We start from the raw sequence: 20,366 nt of genomic DNA, 5'->3' as shown, positions 1-20,366 counted from the left end.
CAGTACGCCTTTGTTTCAGTGCAATCTCCTCACTGACTGTATGGCTGTCCTATCCAGAACATGGCCACGGATGGAAGGACACATGACCAGACTGTCCATCAGCAGCCTCCATAGAACACTACGCACGACACTGCTCATGTGCTAGTTTCTACTGCCATTCCCAGTGTTATTTTCTCTTCCATCAGCTGCCATGTTCTCGATAGGATCGCTGTGAATTAATTGAAGAGACTGTACTGAAACAGTATATGAAGACAATGGGGTGCATTCCCTTCTAATGTCATATGAGTTAGAGAGAGTTCACATCACTGTTATTTTTCCGTTCTTCTGATCTGTTAGAAGAACATAAAAATATAGAAAAAAAGGTATCCTGTAAAAAAAAGTATCCTATGCATCAGTTGTGCACATTTGGCATCCGTTTGGGCCATTTCCATCTGATATCCATTTTTTTATATGGAAAAAAAAGTACTGCATGCAGGACTTTTTTTCCATAAAAAAAAATAGATCTCAAACGGATGCCAAATGTGCACAACTGATGCATAGTATACTTTTTTTTACAGGATACTTTTTTTCTATATTTTTATGTTCTTCTGACAGATCAGAAGAACGGAAAACTAACGGTCATGTGAACTCTCTCTAAGTGGCTTACAGTACTGTTTTAAGTCACCTCGAATGGCAAGCATGTAGCAGAATGCAGCTATTAAAAACAGAGCCTTAATGTACCCCAGTATACGTCAAGGAGGGCCATTGTTCACAGCTAGAATTTGTCATACAGTGTATCCAGCACAGCATCAAGTCTCCTCTTTTAAATTATAAATATATAGAAATCCGCAGCACTCACCAGTCGAATGAAAAAAATCTGGTTACCTTATTAAAACCGGCAGCATAATAGCAGCAACGTTTCGACCACCTCTCGTCTTTCCTCTGCTTGAGAAAGACCAGAGGTGGTCGAAACGTCGCTGTTATTATGCGGCCGGTTTTAATAAAGTAACCAGATTTTTTTTTCATTTGAGTGGTGAGTGCTGCGGATTTCTCTATATTTGTTACATGACGGGACCCCAGGCCAGGATCTTTACCCGCGAGCACCATTACCATTACCCTTGTTATTAATCTGTTTTTCCCAGATTGGGATCTCTAGTGCTGCTTACCCTGCATTTATCTGTTTTAAATTATAGTTCCATAATGCTGGTGTGAACTGAGCCTTTATCATCATTTTTTTTCCTTTGTTAAAAAAAACCCCATGGTATTTGGGGTATACTATCTCTCCTTACAGAGAGCGCCTTTACCAGAGCTTGCTAAAAGCTCATTTGCATACCTTCTTCCCAGAAAACATGGTATGAAAGGGTAAAACACTTTCAACGGGTTAAAGAGTTATCTTCTTTAGAAAGCCAATTCCTAAAATCTCTAGTTGAGGACCAATTAGCTGGAGCTGAGAGCAGCTCAAAAAATGCCATCTGGGGTGTCCATACAATACACACACCTGTAATACTCCATTTCTACTGCGGAGGTGCTGTAGGGGAATTGAGCACTAGCTTCCAGATTCCTTTGCAGCTTGGAGATACCAAGCTTATCTTCAGGGGATCCTTCTTAAAAAAAAAGTACTGCATTGTTTGTACAATGTAAAATGTGACTCTAAGACAAGTTGTGTGGTATTAAGCTAGGGATAGTTTTTTAAGCTACCCATTCACATAGCGTTTAAATAAGGTGCTCATAAATAATAGGCATAACTGGGCCATAATCTCTAATTTTGCCAGAATCGCCAATGATCTAATAGTATCGGGGCTACTCTCCCCTGACAAAAGATGTTGAAGTCTCTGGCAGAAGCTTCACTTCTTTTTAAAAAAAATCTCCATGTTTATTGGGGAGCTGGAAGAAAAACTGTCACCTGGTCAGTTGTTTTATGTGTAAGGTCAACTTTGGTTTCTCCTCTACCATTCATGGGGAAAGTTGCTTTTGGATATTAGATAATTGTGTTGCTGCATAACCTAATTACACTACAGCTTACAGATAGATGACCAGACATCATGGCAAAAGCCAAAGGTCAGACACAAGCCATGTTACATACAGTAATTGCAGCCATATTTCTCTTTGATGCCTCCTTCTCTACCAAACGATGTTCTCCTGTCTGCCTCTTTCAGTCGCATGAGGTCACGTCTGGTCATAGTTGTCCAATTCCTAAGGATCTCCATTGTCTTCATCATATATAGCTATTGGTATGATGTTTTTACTGTGATTTGGTGGAATTTAGTTTAGAGCAGACATAGTGGAACTAGAAGACCACCTAGATCAGTGATGGCAAACCTATTAGAGACCGACTGCCCAAACTGCAACCCACTTATTTATCGCAAAATGCCAACACGGCAATTTAACCTGAATACTACAGTACAGTATAGCATATCTTCCATGTGCTTTATCATTTATCTATAATAGCCTGCCTACATTCAAAGCGCTGCCCGTGCTGTTCATAGTTTATGACGGGATTTGAACTCACAACCTTCTGCATTAGAGGCAAGCATCTTAACCACTGGGCTATACAACCCAATAGTCTGCCCTGCGCTGATGAATGGCAGGAAAAGTCTAAGGCATATTGGTACACCATAGACTTTTTCCAGGGTGCGGGTGCCCACAGAGAGGGCTCTGAGTGCCGCCTTTGGCACCCGTGGCATAGGTTCGCCACCACTGGCCTAGATGGTTCCATAGCAGTGTTTTATTCATATGTTGCTACCCATGGCCAGCTTAAAGTGATTGTACCACTAATATAAACGTATCCCGCCCAACAGATATTGCTGTTTTTTCACTTTGTCCAAATACCACCATTTATCAAAACTGCCTAATTATATTATTCGCCTACCATTGCACACTGTGGCAAATCAGTTTCGATTTTCAGCTGCTGTAGATTATGTCCTGCACGGGAGCTTCGAAATTTAGGACGTAGTAAGTGTCATTGCATTGGTAAGAACAAGAGGTGTAGTTTATGGTCTGCTGATGTCAGGACACATCTCTCTGCCTGATGGGACAGCAGTCACATGACAAATCAGGAAGTAGGATTCAAGCATGGGGGATAAGAGAAAACTGCAAATGAGGTAAAAAAAAAAATTAAAAAGCAAGAAACAAGAAAGAATGAGAGCTAGAGTAATTGATGGGGGAAAAAAATTTAAGGGGTTGTGCAAAAATTTGGGGGGAAGGGGGGTTGGCAGGACCTGTAAAGGGAAGATTAATTACCTGCTTCCTGGGACTGGCTCCCTGCTCCTTCTACTCCAGGACTGCGATGCTCCACTGGACTTCCTCGCTCTAAACATCCAGTCTCCGCTGTGGCCAGTGATTGGTTGCAGTGATGTCAAACTGGATGTTTACAGAGAGGGAGCCCAAGCGGAGCATCACAGGCCTGGAGGGGTAGAAGCCAGGATCCAGCGCTAAGAAATAGGTAAGTAATCTTCTCTTGACACGTCTTGCCAAGTTAGGGGTGGGGGGGAGAAGGGGGTTGCTAAAACCTCCCCCATTCTTGCACATCCCCTTAAGGGTTGTATGGCATCCTATGCAGTACCTTCTATTGCTGATTTCCCGTTAGAAGTCGCCTATTAAGCAAATTTTTGCCAATTTTCAAATAGTTGCCACATTGTGCTAATAGCCAAACCCTAATGTCGAAATTTTTTGCTGTAGGAGGTAGAGCCATCGATGCGTGACGGTAGATTACTTCTTGAGTGCATAGGCCAGAAGCATAACTTTTTTGTACATGAGATTTGGTCACCCCATTCCTTCAACCTCCCCTACTGCACATGGATATTTGTGGGGTCATTTGCACCCAGAATTACTGTGACTTCTAAATCAGAGCTGTCATTGGAACCGGCTAAGAAATTGCATGCAAAATTAATTCTTTATTTTTTTTTTTTCTCCCACGACCTTCTCGTCTATGATCATTCCCCATTTATGACATCTCAATCCGATCTGAATGAATGATTAAGAGCGCAGCTAGGGTTTTGATAGGCTCTAAATTCTGCATTCTGTAGTAGGTCTTTTCACTTAATATCGAGTTATTACCCAGTCGCCACTTAGTTTATCAGCCAGTGGTTAAATCCAGGCTCTATCAGCAAAGTAAATGCCAACACACTATCGCTCCGCAGCAGCCTGCCAGCAGAGAAGACTTGTCGTAGTCATTAACAAGCACAATGTATGCAGAACACCAGAGGGGAATTAAAACCACAAAAAATACCTCAGGGTGGTATTTTTAATATGAGAATTTAATTTGTAATTTCACAGATTAAGAATTTTGGCAGCATTAATCCTTTTATCAGCTCACAGCAGGTAATTTACAGAAGCATAACCATAAGGAGATATTCACTGGCAGAAACACGTCTTTGCATAACGTTAAACATCGGGGCAGTGAAACCTTTTGAAGGGGGGGGGGGGAGTGGAATAAAGATGAAAAATCGTTCTATTTTAAAGCAAGGTTTTTTTTTTTCTTCGTTAAATGCCTCCAGTGAAATTTTTAAGTTAGAGAAATATGGTTTCTGCGTCGGGAAGATAATCATTATGAAACACAAATCCAGTTGCAAGAGAGAGTCCGGTGACGTCGGCAGAGAGCTTGGCTTTGAATATCTTCTGGAAACAAAGATATGCCAGGCTTGGAAGGATGTAGCATCAGCAGCGTTTCCATCCTGGGTCTGTGAATACATTGTCCTGCTTGTCACAACACAGAAGAGCAAGTTGTTGGTGGGCTGAAGTTCTAGTAATGGGAGTGCATCTGGTCATCCCACTAGGAACCATTGACATCAAGAAAAGTCAAGTCCTAAAGCATTCGGTGGGAAGGAATATTATTCATGAGAACCCTTCTTTAATTCCAAGTAGATTCCACATATTTGTAACAAAGCGGATGTGGACCCACTGCAACACTGAACGGATTTGGTTTGGAGATACTCCTGAGGGCGATGTCTAAGTGGTCCCTTGGTCTTCACCTTGATATACCCTGGTATGGGGATCTAGACTTCTTTGTAGGAGGCCACTAGGCCGTTACTTCTAGTAATAGTTTTTATTCAGTAACTGTTGGCCCAGGAAGACCAAGAGACACCAGTGCTTGGTAATAAGGGGACAGGCAGAAATATTGTGAGAGGGCAAACCTGGGTCAAGACAGGCAGAATTTGTGAAGGACACAGGAGGTCAGTAAACCCAGTAGTGGAATAACCTTCACAGGAACTAGACAAGCTAGGAACTTTATTGGTCAGGTACTCTCCCAGAGCGGAAGGTGTCATGGAAACACCAGGGATCACGGTCATAGACAAGGAACAGATTAGTCCAGGCCACAGACTGGTCCTTTAAGACCCAAGGAGAGCATGCATATGCGCCCTATGGGAGTGCAGGAGGAAGGAGGTCGGGGTGGCCACAAGGGACATGGACTTCAGCTTAGCAAGTGAGGTGAGTACACCAGCGGCTATGATCTCTGTGAGATGAAAGATGCCAGTGGCCACAAACCACTGGCATTACACCATTAGAGAAATAATGGAAAGATTCAGACTCCAGCACTCACTTTTTTGAAGTGTCAAGTTCTCCGTCTTTATTTAGCAATTGTGCACAGACAATACAAGGCTCAATTCTCTCTGGTGTAGGCTGTTAAAAAAATAAATAAATTCGACCTAAAAAATATCCATAATTTAATCTTGAAATTTCTGGCTTATCTACATATGCACTTACTCGGCTATTTTCGGAGCTCCCCCAGAAGTGAATGGAGAGAGCTATGCATAAAAAGTCACTTTTACATTCACAGTGTCGTGAGACCGTTCCAATTATATTGGACATTTATGGCATATCATGTGGCTATCTATTTAGGTGTACAAGAGAAAGTCAAGGTAGAACCAGCATGACTGCCATTACACTAAAAATGAGCCGACCCGACCCAACCCTACCACCTACTGTGTACACATGCATGCTCAGCTTGGCAAAATCTGCTCCCAGAAACCTCTGATGGCCTACTGCTCTGTCTGCTGTAGAGGTCCCAAAATTTTAAACCCCACCACATTAGCAAAGACCCAGTCCTAATATAAATCTGGCTCTGTGATCTTGTCCTTTTGTCCACAGGTTTTGTGTAGTAATGTGGCCTGGGCACTTTTCACTTTAGCGGAGTTGAGCTGCATGGGTCCATCAAAAATAAGTTGATCACATAGTGTCCCAGTGTTAAAATCCTCATCAGTTATCTATGATGTGCAGGAGAACCTGGAAGCAAGTGTCTAATTTCCTTGCAGCGCACACACAGGAAATTAGGTATTACACAGTGCCCATAGAAATCAAATGATGGGCTGGTCTTCCAGAAAAAGGGATGCTCGCTGCATCCATCCTCTAATTAATTCATGGTGGTCCTAAATGACAATAGTTTTGTTTTTTTTCCAGTGTCAGACTAGATTGCCTAAGACCCACCAATAATATTAATTCTGGGGACCCAGAAGCTACAAGCAAATAGCACTGCTCACATAGTGGCAGCAGCAAGACCCTCAAGATGTGACTTCGAGAAAGCAGGTTCCTGGGGAAAGAGGATATGTGTCTGCCTCTACCGAGAAGCCTTCTCTGCCATCCGATGAATCTATAATAATAAACTGGGTAGCTAAATAATCTATCCAGTTTTTTTCATATGGACATAGGCTGGTTGGGCTGCTGTATGCTGCTTATATGTATATATTGTAGTCACTCTACTGTGCCGTGTGCCACTTGTGCAGAGGATGTGGGAATAGGGGCTCACCTTGCTCAGGGGCCCACTGGGGAATTTACCTGTTCTTCTGCAGGCCTGTCCGAGACAGTTTTTTTTTCCTATTTACAAAAAGTTTAATTTTCACGTGTTTCGCACCTCCTCCACCCATCATGGTTGCACGTTTCATAATCCTATTTTACCAGCTGCTGTAAAATGACAGTACTTTTTCTCTTTCTTGCAGTGTCTTCCATTTTTACTGTGCCGAATGTGAAGTTACAGCCAGAAGCTGGAGACAGCATGCGGATGTTCGGAAAAAACCATAGTTTCAGTAAAAGCCTCTCAAACAGCAAGCACTGATGATGTCATGTCACGTGGCAGGATTTAGGTGGGTGCTGTGGAAACATACAGGGTTTTCTTGCTTATGAATTGTATACGGTTTATTATGGTCATGTTACTCGGTGTGAGACATGGTGTATGGGTGGGAAATGAAAAAAAAATCTGTCAGCAGGAAATTCACTGCCATACCAGACACGTGTCTTGTAGGGCTAGCTCATCTGAATGTGATGACACCTTTCACTTAGAGATTCGTTGCTTCATTCTGGAGAACAATTGCAATTAATCAATATGCAAATGAGCATTTAAGTGCACAGAAGACGGGTCCAAGCACCCGTCAATCCCTCTCCATCATGGTTGACAGGGACAAGTTCCCCCATAGTCATCTTGCCTGACCCTGGAGAGGATTGGACTGGCAGAAGAACCAGGAGGAGCAAGGGTGCACGGAGTGACTTGGGCCCACCCTCTGTGCACTTAACTAACCATTTACATACGGATTAGAATTACTTGAGCTGTATCATTACATTCAGCTGAGCTTGCCCTACAAGCTATAATAATGTAACTGGGTACTGTACCTACTTTTCAGATGGTTTTTGGAGCCCTGGTTGAGCAATAGAGCCCCATATATTTGGGCACTTATATAAAAAATGTTTTTGGAATTAAAGTAGTATTCCTATCATTGACATTTTTGGCTGTGGTTCTGTTATTTTGATTACTTCTATAGACTTTAAAGGCTCGTAGTGGCTATACGGCAGTGGCCTTATGGCCCACTAGTGTTCTGCCGTGCAGGCTCTTTTGGGTGCTATGTACAGTACAGACCAAAAGTTTGGACACACCTTCTCATTCAAAGAGTTTTCTTTATTTTCATGACTATGAAAATTGTAGATTCACACTGAAGGCATCAAAACTATGAATTAACACATGTGGAATTATATACATAAAAAAAAAGTGTGAAACAACTGAAAATATGTCATATTCTAGGTTCTTCAAAGTAGCCACCTTTTGCTTTGATTACTGCTTTGCACACTCTTGGCATTCTCTTGATGAGCTTCAAGAGGTAGTCACCTGAAATGGTTTTCACTTCACAGGTAATAAGTGGGATTTCTTGCCTTATAAATGGGGTTGGGACCATCAGTTGCGTTGTGGAGAAGTCAGGTGGATACACAGCTGATAGTCCTACTGAATAGACTGTTAGCTGCTTTTTTCTTGCCATAATGCAAATTCTAAGTAAAGAAAAACGAGTGGCCATCATTACTTTAAGAAATGAAGGTCAGTCAGTCAGCCGAAAAATTGGGAAAACTTTGAAAGTAAGGGCTATTTGACCATGAAGGAGAGTGATGGGGTGCTGCGCCAGATGACCTGGCCTCCACAGTCACCGGACCTGAACCCAATCGAGATGGTTTGGGGTGAGCTGGACTGCAGAGTGAAGGCAAAACGGCCAACAAGTGCTAAGCATCTCTGGGAACTCCTTCAAGACTGTTGGAAGACCATTTCAGGTGACTACCTCTTGAAGCTCCTCAAGAGAATGCCAAGAGTGTGCAAAGCAGTAATCAAAGCAAAAGGTGGCTACTTTGAAGAACCTAGAATATGACATATTTTCAGTTGTTTCACACTTGTTTGTTATGTATATAATTCCACATGTGTTAATTCATAGTTTTGATGCCTTCAGTGTGAATCTACAATTTTCATAGTCATGAAAATAAAGAAATCTCTTTGAATGAGAAGGTGTGTCCAAACTTTTGGTCCGTACTGTATATGGAAAGACGGAAGTAGGGCAGAATACCTCCATTCATCTATAGGGACATCGGATTTATACAGAATCCAAAAGAAAATCTATGTTATGTGAGTATATAAAATCTGAGGCCTACAGAGGAAAAGTAAGGGGCCACAGACTGAGTGAAGTATTACCAGGTTGTGCAGAGCTTCGTACAGCCATGTGCATGACCCCCAGTCTACTTCTCCTCCTCATTTTCTGGATCATCATTTAGCTTGACACAAAAAATAATAATATGGAACCCCATTCTCCTGATAAATTGAGGTCCTAAATGTTTCCTGCTTATTTTGGAAGTGGTGAAATTCTGTGGTTTTCAGAGCCCCAACATAATTAAACAACACAGATTTCCAAATTTTCTAAGTTGAAAAATTGTCATGGATTTTTACAGTCGATTTCACAATTTACAGTGTCAACGGTGAAGTCTGCAACAAATCTGCAGCATTGCAGGCACATTTTATTGTGCATTTGCGACAGAAACAACAGAAAATAAACCTCTTTCCGTATCCACCCTAAAGAAAATAAAAAAGCATTAATATGTAAAGAGGTTGTCCCATGAAAAATATTCAACATTTTTCAAACCAGCACCTGGATCTGAATACTTTTATAATTGCATGTAATTAAAAATTAATTATAGCCACTGAGTTTTTCAATAAAATGTATCTGTATAGCGCCATCTGCTGTTTAGTTGTTTTCTTTATTTCTCTGTCCATCTCACTGAGGTGGTCGCACATGCTCAGTTTCATTCTTCGACTGCCACCAGTCTTCTTTTAGAAGCTCTAACAGTTACCAGGAGAGAGTTGCAGTAGAAAGAACACGCTACCCTGAGCTGTGATAGGAAGAGAGCTGCAGCAAAAAGGAAATGCCCCTTGAGCTGTGATAGGGAGAGAGCTGCAGCAAAAAGGACACATCCCTAAGCTGCCAGATTGAAATAAATTTAACAAAGCAGTCGAAGGAATGAATGGGGAGATCTTTGGTTCCATGTGAGGTACAGGGCTGGTTCTAGCTTTGTTAAAAAGAGATTATGTACTGTGCTATATGATGTCTGATTATCATTTTTTGCATTAATCATGGGATAACCCCTTTAATGTGGAAAAAAAAAAACAATAGTTCTCATTATTTCCAACTTGGTTCAGCCGACATGATATCAGATCTACGTTTCCAATGTGTTTTCCTCCTGTACTAGCCCCAAAATGTTATAAATCAATTTCTAATATGAAGCATGAATGCCTCTCATTTGTACAAAGGGGATGAACACTTTTTTTTTTTAGATGACTTGCTGATAGGCGAGACAAATTTCACCTCCTCGGGGCAAAATGATTCTGATAAAAAATAATTTAAATATTTGCTTTTGGCATTTTCCACCAACGGGGCGAAATTTAAATACACGAATGTGACTGAAATATTAAGTATCACATTTGCATAAAATTGATTTCAATTAGTGTTAAGTTAAAAATGAAGCAAATTACAACTGCAAACAACACCATTTGCAAATTTCAGTGTGAATTGTTGCCAAATACTGGAAGTTTTATCCACATTTAGTGGAGGGAAATCCGAATTTTTTTGGCCAATGGATTTGATACTTTGTATCTCATCTTTTAAAGGAAACATTATATCAACACTGTTGCATTGTGCTATGATTAGTGGCAGGTGTGGAGGTGGAGCATGACACAGGGCTTTACAGAACACCAATGAGAGAATACCTGTTTCATTCTCTTCCCTCTCTTACGCAAGTGGTGGCAAAGATGTTCAGACAGTGTGTAGATCTGCTTGTCTGTTTGGACTTTGATGGGTGGCTAAGTTCTTGGTTTCTATATGACATGTCAGAAGATCCCTTTAAGTGGTGAATTTTCAGTGAGTGTTTTGAAAGGTGGGCAACATCATTTCCTATAGGTCCTCTTGGACATGAAATATATCTATGGCCACAAGTTGACAGCAGCCAAATGTTATGGCTGAAAGCAGCTCTGCACAATACCATTGCATAACTTTTGTAACCCCTGGATTTAGTTTGGGTATGGTTAATCTCAGACAAGCTATCATCGGTTCTGGGCTCCATACTGCCAAAGAGCCAGGGCCCCGGGGAGCATGATGAGTCAGTTAGGAGGATACAAGTTTGCAGGAGCTCTGTAGGGATGGTCAAGTAAAAGGTAGCTGTCATGGAAGGTGTACAGAAAACTAGAAGACACAAAATGAAGATCCGACTGACTGGATCCAAAACTAAGGAACAAAAGGGAGAGCCCTGCAACAGACCTGGCTCTCTCCCTAACTGCTCAGCCTATGCAAAAATCCCAATGGTAGATGATCGCATATCCTCGTACCTCGACTGTATAACACCTGAACACCCTATAATAGTGAGGGGACACGACCACCGGCTCCCTACACTAGATACGGAAGGAGTCAGAGTCACCTGGGATCCAGCAAACAGGAAAACACAAATGAACGAACAAAACTTATCTGTAGAAGACTCAGTAGTAGGATCAGCATGCACACACTCCAGGAAGGAATGAAATGCACCATTTTGCTAAAATCCCAGAGGAACGAGGCAGGTCCGTAATGAAGTCCATGGACACATGTGTCCAAGGACGGGAAGGAATGGGTAACGGGAGGAGAGGATCTGATGGCCGTGAATGAGGGACTTTGGCACGAGCGCAGGTCTCGCAGGCTGCCACAAAACCCTCAACCGACTTACGAAAAACATTATGGATATTCCAAGTCTGAGGAAGATCAAGACGGTAGGCAACAGGATTGATGACGGACAAGATTTTGTAAGGCCCAATAAACTTAGGACCCAACTTCCAGGAGGGAACATTCAATTTGATATTCTTAGTAGACAACCACACCAGATCACCAACATTCAGGTCCGGGCCAGGCACACGTCTCTTATCCGCCACACGCTTATATCTTTCAATCATGAACAAACACACTTCACCTGTTGCCGCGGGCAACGGCATGTGTGGCAATCATGTCCTGGGGATCAGCCATAGGGCTGAGACACTGCCATCACATGCAATCAACACCACACGCTGCCACGGACAACCAAGTGAAGGAAAGTGTCACACAACATACCATAGGCCGTGACAGTAGCATTGGGTTTGTAGTGGAAGAAGATGGCAGGAGCTCTGTAAGGATGGTCAGGTACAAGATAGCATTGGGTTTGTAGTGGAAGAAGATGGCAGGAGCTCTGTAAGGATGGTCAGGTACAAGGTAGCATGGGTTATGTGGTGGTAGATGATGTCAAGGGCTCTGGAGGGAAGGTCAGGTACAAGGTAGTATAGGTATTGTGGCGGAGGAGGATAGCAGGAGCTATGTAGGGATGGTCAGATACATGCTAGCAGGGGTTTTGTGGAGGAAGAGGATGGTAAAGGTGCTGTAGGGATGGTCGGATACATGGCAGCATGGGTTTTGTGGTGGAAGAGGATGGTAGGGGCTCTGTAGGGATGGTCAGATACAAGGTAGTATTGTTTTTCTTGTGGTGGAAGAGGATGGTAGGGGCTCTGTATGGATGGTCAGGTACAAGGTAGCATGGGTTTTGTGGTGGAAGAGGATGATAGGAGCACTGTAAGGATGGTTAAGTACAAGGTAGCATGGGTATTGCGATGGAAAAACATGGCATGAGGCATGAGGTCTGTATAAATCGGCAGGTACAAGGTAGCATAAGTTTTGTGGTGCTAAAGGATGGTAGGGGCTCTGTGATAGGGCAGGAAATGCATACTGTATGGAAGCAATGGCTCTGTTTGAGGAAGGGGCAGAAACAGGTAGTACCGTAAGTGCTCGGGAGCGTAAGATATCAGAAAATTCCAAGATTTGGTGACAGGGGGATGTCTGATAATAACTACTTGGGCTTTTGGTTTTGTGAACCTACTTGGACATACACGGTGTACATTTCTCTAACGCTCAACTTCAACATGGCTAACTCCATATTGATTCACGTGCAATTGATTATACTATAATTAAATGGGTTCTCTGAGTTACACATACTGATGACCGATTTTAATAATAGGTCCTTAGTATCAGTTCGGTGGGAATCCGGCACCCACACGATCAGCTGTTTTGGGCAGCCAGGGTTCTGGAGATTATAATGTGTACGGATTGGAAGCAGAAGACTTACTATTCACTTGACACGACCACTACACAGAGAAGAGAGCTGTGCTCCATGCACAGTATAGTTTCTACAACAACCGGTGCCGAAAACAGCAGATTGGTGTGGGTGCCGGGTGTTGGACCTCCACTGATCTGATATTGATGACCTATATTTACGAATATTAGGACTTGTATATTAGTCTTATACATAGGTAAGTTCAACATGTTACCCCTGACGAAGCCACATTTGGTATTACTTCACATGCTTTACTACTACTATTAGTACCTGTCTAACCTTAGACTTTTACTGATTGATTCACTTTTTCTTTAGCATACAGTATCTATGTATTTATAGTTTCTTAGGAAATATAAGCTCTTTGTGTCTTTTTGTATATTTCAATGTGACGTGTTTTATTACCCATTAGTTGGTTTTATCTGTTCATTTTATGTGTGCTCCATATACTCTTTGGCTGACTTTGCCTTTTGCATTATTGTATGCTATCAGTGGAGGGATCTGTATTGACTTACAAAAGCCCCCGAGGTGTTTCTTGCTTGTGTTTTAAGGTACTTTCACACTAGCGTTTTTTGATTCCGGGAGGCCTTTCCAGCAACGGAACTGCCTGCTGGATCCGGCAAGCCGTGTACAAAGGAAAGACCGGATCCGTCTTATCCGGTATCATCCGGAATAATGGATCTGGTATTTAAAGATCAAATGTGAAAATAGCTCCTCCTATGTCCCTGCGCATGTGCAGAGCGGAGAACCGGAACTGGCGATGCAATAATTTCCGGAACACTTAGTACCTGATCCAGCATTAATACATCTCTATGGAAATTAATGCTGGATCCGGCAAGTGCAATATTGTTCCGAGATTTTGTCCAGAAAAAATACCGCAGCATGCTGCGTTATTTTGTCTGGTTATATACCATACAAGGGACGGAACGGAAGACATCCTGATGCATACTGAACGGATTGCTTTCCGGATTTCAATACCGGAAAAGAATAACGCTAGTGTAAAAGTACCCTTAAGTTTGTTTTTTTTTTATACCCATTTTTGGTCTATTTAATCAAGATTAAGTTTTTTTTATTGTTTAAGGTTTTTTTTATGTCAATTTTGAGTCTGACTTTGCTTTGTGTGCGTGCACCAAATTTATGAACTGATGCACCTTAATAATATACGTGGCGTGAGCGCAATGTGGTTTGCACCTTTAGGGCAACCGTAGACCAGGGGTTTACCAGGTGTGAGATGCAACATTTTTGTGACATTTTGAAAAGTCAAATGTGCCATAATCACAGTCTAAGGCCTCATGCACACGACCGTTGTTTTTCTCGGCCTCCGTGGTGAATTTTCAGTGAGTGTTTTGAAAGGTGGGCAACATCATTTCCTATAGGTCCTCTTGGACATGAAATATATCTATGGCCACAAGTTGACAGCAGCCAAATGTTATGGCTGAAAGCAGCTCTGCACAATACCATTGCATAACTTTTGTAACCCCTGGATTTAGTTTGGGTATGGTTAATCTCAGACAAGCTATCATCGGTTCTGGGCTCCATACTGCCAAAGAGCCAGGGCCCCGGGGAGCATGATGAGTCAGTTAGGAGGATACAAGTTTGCAGGAGCTCTGTAGGGATGGTCAAGTAAAAGGTAGCTGTCATGGAAGGTGTACAGAAAACTAGAAGACACAAAATGAAGATCCGACTGACTGGATCCAAAACTAAGGAACAAAAGGGAGAGCCCTGCATCAGACCTGGCTCTCTCCCTAACTGCTCAGCCTATGCAAAAATCCCAATGGTAGATGATCGCATATCCTCGTACCTCGACTGTATAACACCTGAACACCCTATAATAGTGAGGGGACACGACCACCGGCTCCCTACACTAGATACGGAAGGAGTCAGGGTCACCTGGGATCCAGCAAACAGGAAAACACAAATGAACGAACAAAACTTATCTGTAGAAGACTCAGTAGTAGGATCAGCATGCACACACTCCAGGAAGGAATGAAATGCACCATTTTGCTAAAATCCCAGAGGAACGAGGCAGGTCCGTAATGAAGTCCATGGACACATGTGTCCAAGGACGGGAAGGAATGGGTAACGGAAGGAGAGGATCTGATGGCCGTGAATGAGGGACTTTGGCATGAGCGCAGGTCTCGCAGGCTGCCACAAAACCCTCAACCGACTTACGAAAAACATTATGGATCTTCCAAGTCTGAGGAAGATCAAGACGGTAGGCAACAGGATTGATGACGGACAAGATTTTGTAAGGCCCAATAAACTTAGGACCCAACTTCCAGGAGGGAACATTCAATTTGATATTCTTAGTAGACAACCACACCAGATCACCAACATTCACGTCCGGGCCAGGCACACGTCTCTTATCCGCCACACGCTTATATCTTTCAATCATGAACAAACACACTTCACCTGTTGCCGCGGGCAACGGCATGTGTGGCAATCATGTCCTGGGGATCAGCCATAGGGCTGAGACACTGCCATCACATGCAATCAACACCACACGCTGCCACGGACAACCAAGTGAAGGAAAGTGTCACACAACATACCATAGGCCGTGACAGTAGCATTGGGTTTGTAGTGGAAGAAGATGGCAGGAGCTCTGTAAGGATGGTCAGGTACAAGATAGCATTGGGTTTGTGGTGGAAGAAGATGGCAGGAGCTCTGTAAGGATGGTCAGGTACAAGGTAGCATGGGTTATGTGGTGGTAGATGATGTCAAGGGCTCTGGAGGGAAGGTCAGGTACAAGGTAGTATAGGTATTGTGGCGGAGGAGGATGGCAGGAGCTATGTAGGGATGGTCAGATACATGCTAGCAGGGGTTTTGTGGAGGAAGAGGATGGTAGAGGCGCTGTAGGGATGGTCGGATACATGGCAGCATGGGTTTTGTGGTGGAAGAGGATGGTAGGGGCTCTGTAGGGATGGTCAGATACAAGGTAGTATTGTTTTTCTTGTGGTGGAAGAGGATGGTAGGGGCTCTGTATGGATGGTCAGGTACAAGGTAGCATGGGTTTTGTGGTGGAAGAGGATGATAGGAGCACTGTAAGGATGGTTAAGTACAAGGTAGCATGGGTATTGCGATGGAAAAACATGGCATGAGGCATGAGGTCTGTATAAATCGGCAGGTACAAGGTAGCATAAGTTTTGTGGTGCTAAAGGATGGTAGGGGCTCTGTGATAGGGCAGGAAATGCATACTGTATGGAAGCAATGGCTCTGTTTGAGGAAGGGGCAGAAACAGGTAGAACCGTAAGTGCTCGGGAGCGTAAGATATCAGAAAATTCCAAGATTTGGTGACAGGGGAATGTCTGATAATAACTACTTGGGCTTTTGGTTTTGTGAACCTACTTGGACATACACGGTGTACATTTCTCTAACGCTCAACTTCAACATGGCTAACTCCATATTGATTCACGTGCAATTGATTATACTATAATTAAATGGGTTCTCTGAGTTACACATACTGATGACCGATTTTAATAATAGGTCCTTAGTATCAGTTCGGTGGGAATCCGGCACCCACACGATCAGCTGTTTTGGGCAGCCAGGGTTCTGGAGACTATAATGTGTACGGATTGGAAGTAGAAGGCTCCATACACTGTGTAGTGTCTGGTGCAGACTTACTATTCACTTGACACGACCACTACACAGAGAAGAGAGCTGTGCTCCATGCACAGTATAGTTTCTACAACAACCGGTGCCGAAAACAGCAGATTGGTGTGGGTGCCGGCTGTTGGACCTCCACTGATCTGATATTGATGACCTATATTTACGAATATTAGGACTTGTATATTAGTCTTATACATAGGTAAGTTCAACATGTTACCCCTGACGAAGCCACATTTGGTATTACTTCACATGCTTTACTACTACTATTAGCACCTGTCTAACCTTAGACTTTTACTGATTGATTCACTTTTTCTTTAGCATACAGTATCTATGTATTTATAGTTTCTTAGGAAATAGAAGCTCTTTGTGTCTTTTTGTATATTTCAATGTGGCGTGTTTTATTACCCATTAGTTGGTTTTATCTGTTCATTTTATGTGTGCTCCATATACTCTTTGGCTGACTTTGCCTTTTGCATTATTGTATGCTATCAGTGGAGGGATCTGTATTGACTTACAAAAGCCCCCGAGGTGTTTCTTGCTTGTGTTTTAAGGTACTTTCACACTAGCGTTTTTTGATTCCGGGAGGCCTTTCCAGCAACGGAACTGCCTGCCGGATCTGGCAAGCCGTGTACAAAGGAAGGACCGGATCCGTCTTATCCGGTATCATCCGGAATAATGGATCTGGTATTTAAAGATCAAATGTGAAAATAGCTCCTCCTATGTCCCTGCGCATGTGCAGAGCGGAGAACCGGAACTGGCGATGCAATAATTTCCGGAACACTTAGTACCTGATCCAGCATTAATACATCTCTATGGAAATTAATGCTGGATCCGGCAAGTGCAATATTGTTCCGAGATTTTGTCCGGAAAAAATACCGCAGCATGCTGCGTTATTTTGTCTGGTTATATACCATACAAGGGACGGAACGGAAGACATCCTGATGCATACTGAACGGATTGCTTTCCGGATTTCAATACCGGAAAAGAATAACGCTAGTGTAAAAGTACCCTTAAGGCCTCTTTCACACTACAGTATGTTGCATTCAGTGTTTTGCGTTCCGTTTTTCACGGATCCGTTGTTCCGTTTTTTGCTTCCGTTGTGGTTCCGTTTCCGTTCCGTTGTTCCGTTCCGTTTTTCCGTATGGCAAATACAGTATACAGTAATTTCATATTAAAAATTGGGCTGGGCATAACATTTTCAATTGATGGTTCCGCAAAAAACGGAACGGATACGGAAGACATACGGATGCATTTCCGTATGTGTTCCGTTTTTTTGCGGCCCCATTGACTTGAATGGAGCCACGGACTGTGATTCTCGGCCAAATATTGGACATGTTCTATCTTTTCAACGGAACGGAAAAACGGAAATACGGAAACGGAATGCATACGGAACACATTCAGTTTTTTTGCGGAACCATTGAAATGAATGGTTCCGTATACGGACCATATACGGAACGCAAAAAACGGACCGTATACGGAACGCAAAAAACTGTAGTGTGAAAGAGGCCTAAGTTTGTTTTTTTTTTACCCATTTTTGGTCTATTTAATCAAGATTAAGTTTTTTTTTATTGTTTAAGGTTTTTTTTATGTCAATTTTGAGTCTGACTTTGCTTTGTGTGCGTGCACCAAATTTATGAACTGATGCACCTTAATAATATACGTGGCGTGAGCGCAATGTGGTTTGCACCTTTAGGGCAACCGTAGACTAGGGGTTTACCAGGTGTGAGATGCAACATTTTTGTGACATTTTGAAAAGTCAAATGTGCCATAATCACAGTCTAAGGCCTCATGCACACGACCGTTGTTTTTCTCGGCCTCCGTTCCGTTTTTTTTGCAGGTAGGATGGGGACCCATTCATTTCAATGGGTCAGCAAAAAAATGCTGATAGTTCTTCCGTTTGTGTTCCGCATCCGTTGTCCGTGTTTCCCTCATGCAAAAAAAATTGTGCATGTCCTACTTTTTTCACATTTGCGGACAAGGAACGGCATTTGTTACAAGGGATCTGTGGAAAAAAACGGTTCCTCCCAAAACAAACGGATGCCGCATCCGTTTTTTTGGGGGGACGCACAATTTGCGGACGCAAAAAACAATTGTTGTGTGCATGTAGCCTAAGGGCTCGTTCACACGAACATGTGAAGCCCCTGCCCGTGCTGTGGACCGCAAATTGTGGTCCGCAATGCTAGGGCACCGTCCGTGGGGCAGGCGCATGGGGATCGCAGACCCATTCACATGAATGAGTCCGCGATCCTTCTGTTCCGCAAAAAGATAGAGCAAGTTCTATCTTTTTGCGGTGTGGATACACGGAACGGAACCCCAGAAAGCTCTCCGTAGTGTTTTGTTCCGTTCTTCCGTTCTGCACCGTTCCGCATGTCCGGATTTGCGGACCTATTGAAATGAATGGGTCCGCATCTGTGATGCGGAATGGCCACGGAACGGTGCCCGTGTATTGCGGATCCGCAAATGCGGTTTGGAGTTTTCGTTTCGAAAATGGAACTCTTGCAGAATTGACGTAAAGACCAAAATGTCGCAAAACGGCTATAAGTCACAACAAATTGCAAAAACACCATCTGCGACTTTTTTTTTAGATCAGAAACAGGTGTACCATAGTTCTTAAATGAGCCCCTATATGTTCAGCTATTTTTTGGGTGTGCACAGCTTTGACATCTTATACTTCGATATATTGCTTGTTAGCGGTGCCGATCAATGTTTTTTTTTTATTTTTTTTTGTAATTTATAAGAACCTGGGAAAACCCCTTTCAAGAAGTAAAGTGTTAAACTTTTTCTGTAGAGTTTAACTTTATTTTTGTAGAGTTTAGTTTGAAAAGCTCTGACTCTTCTGATGTCTCCTGTGCCGACTGCGGCTGACCTTTTTCCCATTGTGGCCATTTATTAACGTTGATGCTCTTGTTTGTTTTGATGTTTGTTTGGTCTGTGTATTTTATATTTTTTATTTCATTTTTTTTTTTCTTTTTAGAAAGGTGCTTTATAACATGTTCTATGCGTACTGTGCTACATTATTAATACCAGGACAGCAGCCAAGTCCCAGTAGACCGCCTTTATGCTCTTCCAACATTCGGTGAAGTGTCTTAACATAAAAGCGTGTTTGAGTTGAAGTGGCTGATAGCCTGGGATGACATTTGAATTCACAGCGGACAATGCAAAAAAATGGCAATGACTATAGAGATGGCTGCGGTGGCTTTACATTATTGCTTTCTGTCCATAGGAAATACGAGGGTCCATCCATGTGGTTGATAGATGTTTTTCTTTTTGTTACTGAAAACAAAAATCATCTGAAAAATGTTGATCTATAACTATGCAGATTTTTTATTTTTTATTATTTTTGTGCAGGGGGTGGTCTGCTATAACGCTTGAAATACCATACATAGACAAAGAGTAAAATGATATAGTTCTGTTTCCCTGTAGTTACCACTAGGGGGAGCTTAGGAGCTTTCTGCATACTGTTTTATCATTGAGTTCAATGTATAAATCTAGTGAGCGCCCCCTAGTGGCGGCTGCTGGCAGCCGGAATTTTATCATTTCTTTCTTGTCCATGCAGGGGATTTGGTGCATGTGTGCCAAATGGAAACGTTTACCTTGTGGTAATATACTGAGTATATATTCTGATCACAATGAGTACACAATATGTACCTGTACTAGTGAAGGGGACTGTAAGGTATAGGTGGATGGGCAACATATTGACTTAGTGATTGCCATTAACTCTTTCTTTACAGTGTAACAGTAATGGCTTGCATATAGGTAACTTTTAAATGTCTGTCTAGGCAGTCTTTATGTTACTTGCCACAAGACCAGCACCAGATTATAGCCCGGCAGAGTCTATCTCTGTGACAAAGGATTCTATGGAAAATTCTGTAATAGCTTATGTCTATATTTCC

The 20,366-nt window shown here is 42.6% G+C and overlaps 1 protein-coding gene across 3 annotated transcripts in view; it reads left to right on the top strand.

The window, feature by feature from the left end:
- The window catches only part of CDK14 (cyclin dependent kinase 14), a 481,017-nt gene that overhangs the window by 369,705 nt on the left and 90,946 nt on the right, over positions 1 to 20,366 (top strand). For all 3 annotated transcript variants that reach the window (XM_044293158.1, XM_044293157.1, XM_044293159.1), the window contains one exon: positions 6,912 to 7,055. In XM_044293158.1, the coding sequence (XP_044149093.1) occupies positions 6,912 to 7,027 (116 nt within the window). In that variant the 3' untranslated portion in view covers positions 7,028 to 7,055. The remainder of the gene's footprint in view (positions 1 to 6,911; positions 7,056 to 20,366) is intronic.

This window comes from Bufo gargarizans, chromosome 5, assembly GCF_014858855.1.
Source record: "Bufo gargarizans isolate SCDJY-AF-19 chromosome 5, ASM1485885v1, whole genome shotgun sequence".
Taxonomy (NCBI): domain Eukaryota; kingdom Metazoa; phylum Chordata; class Amphibia; order Anura; family Bufonidae; genus Bufo; species Bufo gargarizans.
This window is presented reverse-complemented; position numbering and strand designations above follow the sequence as displayed.